This window comes from Cynocephalus volans, chromosome 10 (genome assembly GCF_027409185.1).
Source record: "Cynocephalus volans isolate mCynVol1 chromosome 10, mCynVol1.pri, whole genome shotgun sequence".
Lineage (NCBI taxonomy): Eukaryota > Metazoa > Chordata > Mammalia > Dermoptera > Cynocephalidae > Cynocephalus > Cynocephalus volans.
In genome coordinates, this window is record NC_084469.1 from 30,133,242 (window position 1) to 30,134,623 (window position 1,382).

The 1,382-nt window shown below is 44.5% G+C and overlaps 1 protein-coding gene across 1 annotated transcript; it reads right to left on the bottom strand.

The window, feature by feature from the left end:
• Window positions 1–208: 208 nt before the first annotated feature.
• Window positions 209–1,135, bottom strand: LOC134389325 (olfactory receptor 1A1-like). The gene has a single exon (XM_063112871.1). It carries the CDS (start codon window positions 1,133–1,135, stop codon window positions 209–211), a length of 927 nt encoding a protein of 308 aa, XP_062968941.1.
• Window positions 1,136–1,382: the final 247 nt, after the last annotated feature.

A 1,382-nucleotide genomic window follows, 5' to 3' on the forward strand; every position in this document is an offset into this window, starting at 1 on the left:
GTGCTGGCACTCTGTCAAAACAGCAGAAAGATGTACAAAGTAATAATTTTAATAAGAGGTCTCATTTAACTGTTACCAGATTTCTGGAAGGGGAATTTTTGGCTGGAAAGACCAACAGCAACTTCTTGGAGGGTGATAACATTGAAGCTGCATTTCCAAGTGCATTCTAATTGGAAACATCACCATCCAATGTATGTCCTCACATTGGTTATGAGAAGATTCTCTTGCTGAAGAGTTTCCGCAGGGCAGCCTTCATGTCTCGGTTTCTCAGACTATAGATGAAAGGATTTAACATTGGTGTCATTGCGATGTACATCACAGTAATCACTGCATCTTTTAGGCTGTACCTAGTCAGAGGGCGTAAATACGTGCCCATGATTGTCCCATAATACAAAGAAACAACTGTGAGGTGGGAACCACAGGTGGAGAAGGCTATGAGCACAGCTTTAGTGGATGGAACCTGTAGGACCGTGGAAAAGACCCGAACATAGGAGATAATGATGCATAGTAATGGCACAGAGAAGACACCAACCCCTAGGTACATCATCTTCACATTAAAGTGAATATCAGAACAGGACAGCTTGAGCAAAGAAGCAAGGTCACAGTAGAAGTTGGTCACTTCCTTGTTGCCACAAAAGGACAGGCCAGCTGTGAGGAGAGTGTGGGGGAGGGAATTGGTGATTCCAGCCACCCAAGACCCAACAATTAGCAGAACACAAGATTTCGGACTCACAATTGTTGTATAGTGAAGTGGGCGGCTGATGGCCACAGCTCGATCATATGCCATCACAGCCAAGATATAGCTGTCTATGTTACCCATGGCAAGCATGAAACACATCTGTGTTAGGCATCCCCCAAAGGAGATGGATTTGTTGCCTAAGAGATGGTTAGCCAGCATCTTAGGGATGGTTACAGATGAGAAGAAGACGTCCACCAAGGAGAGGTTGGCAAGGAAAAAATACATGGGGATGTGAAGGCGAACGTCAGAGTGAATGGCTAAGATGACAAGCAGGTTTCCAATCAATGTGACGGGGTAAATGACCAGGAAGAGGATGAAGAAATATTCTTGTTCCTGCTGACTATTAACTCCCAGGAGGATGAATTCCAGGGGCGATGACTGATTTACTTCTCCCATGGATTCTCTAGCAGGAAAGGGAGAGGAATCCAGAATTATTAGTGAATTACTGTGTGCAATGATATTCCTTATCCACCACTTTTGACTCTAGGATTCAGATACATCTATACCTGGGTTTGCTAAATCCACAGAGAGGCATTACTTGTAGAAAACACCTGTTGGTGTGTGAAACGAGTTAAAAGCCCTGGATACTAAGGTCTGAGCGGGCGATCCATTAATCAGAGGTGCCCATCCTCTCCAAACTCAG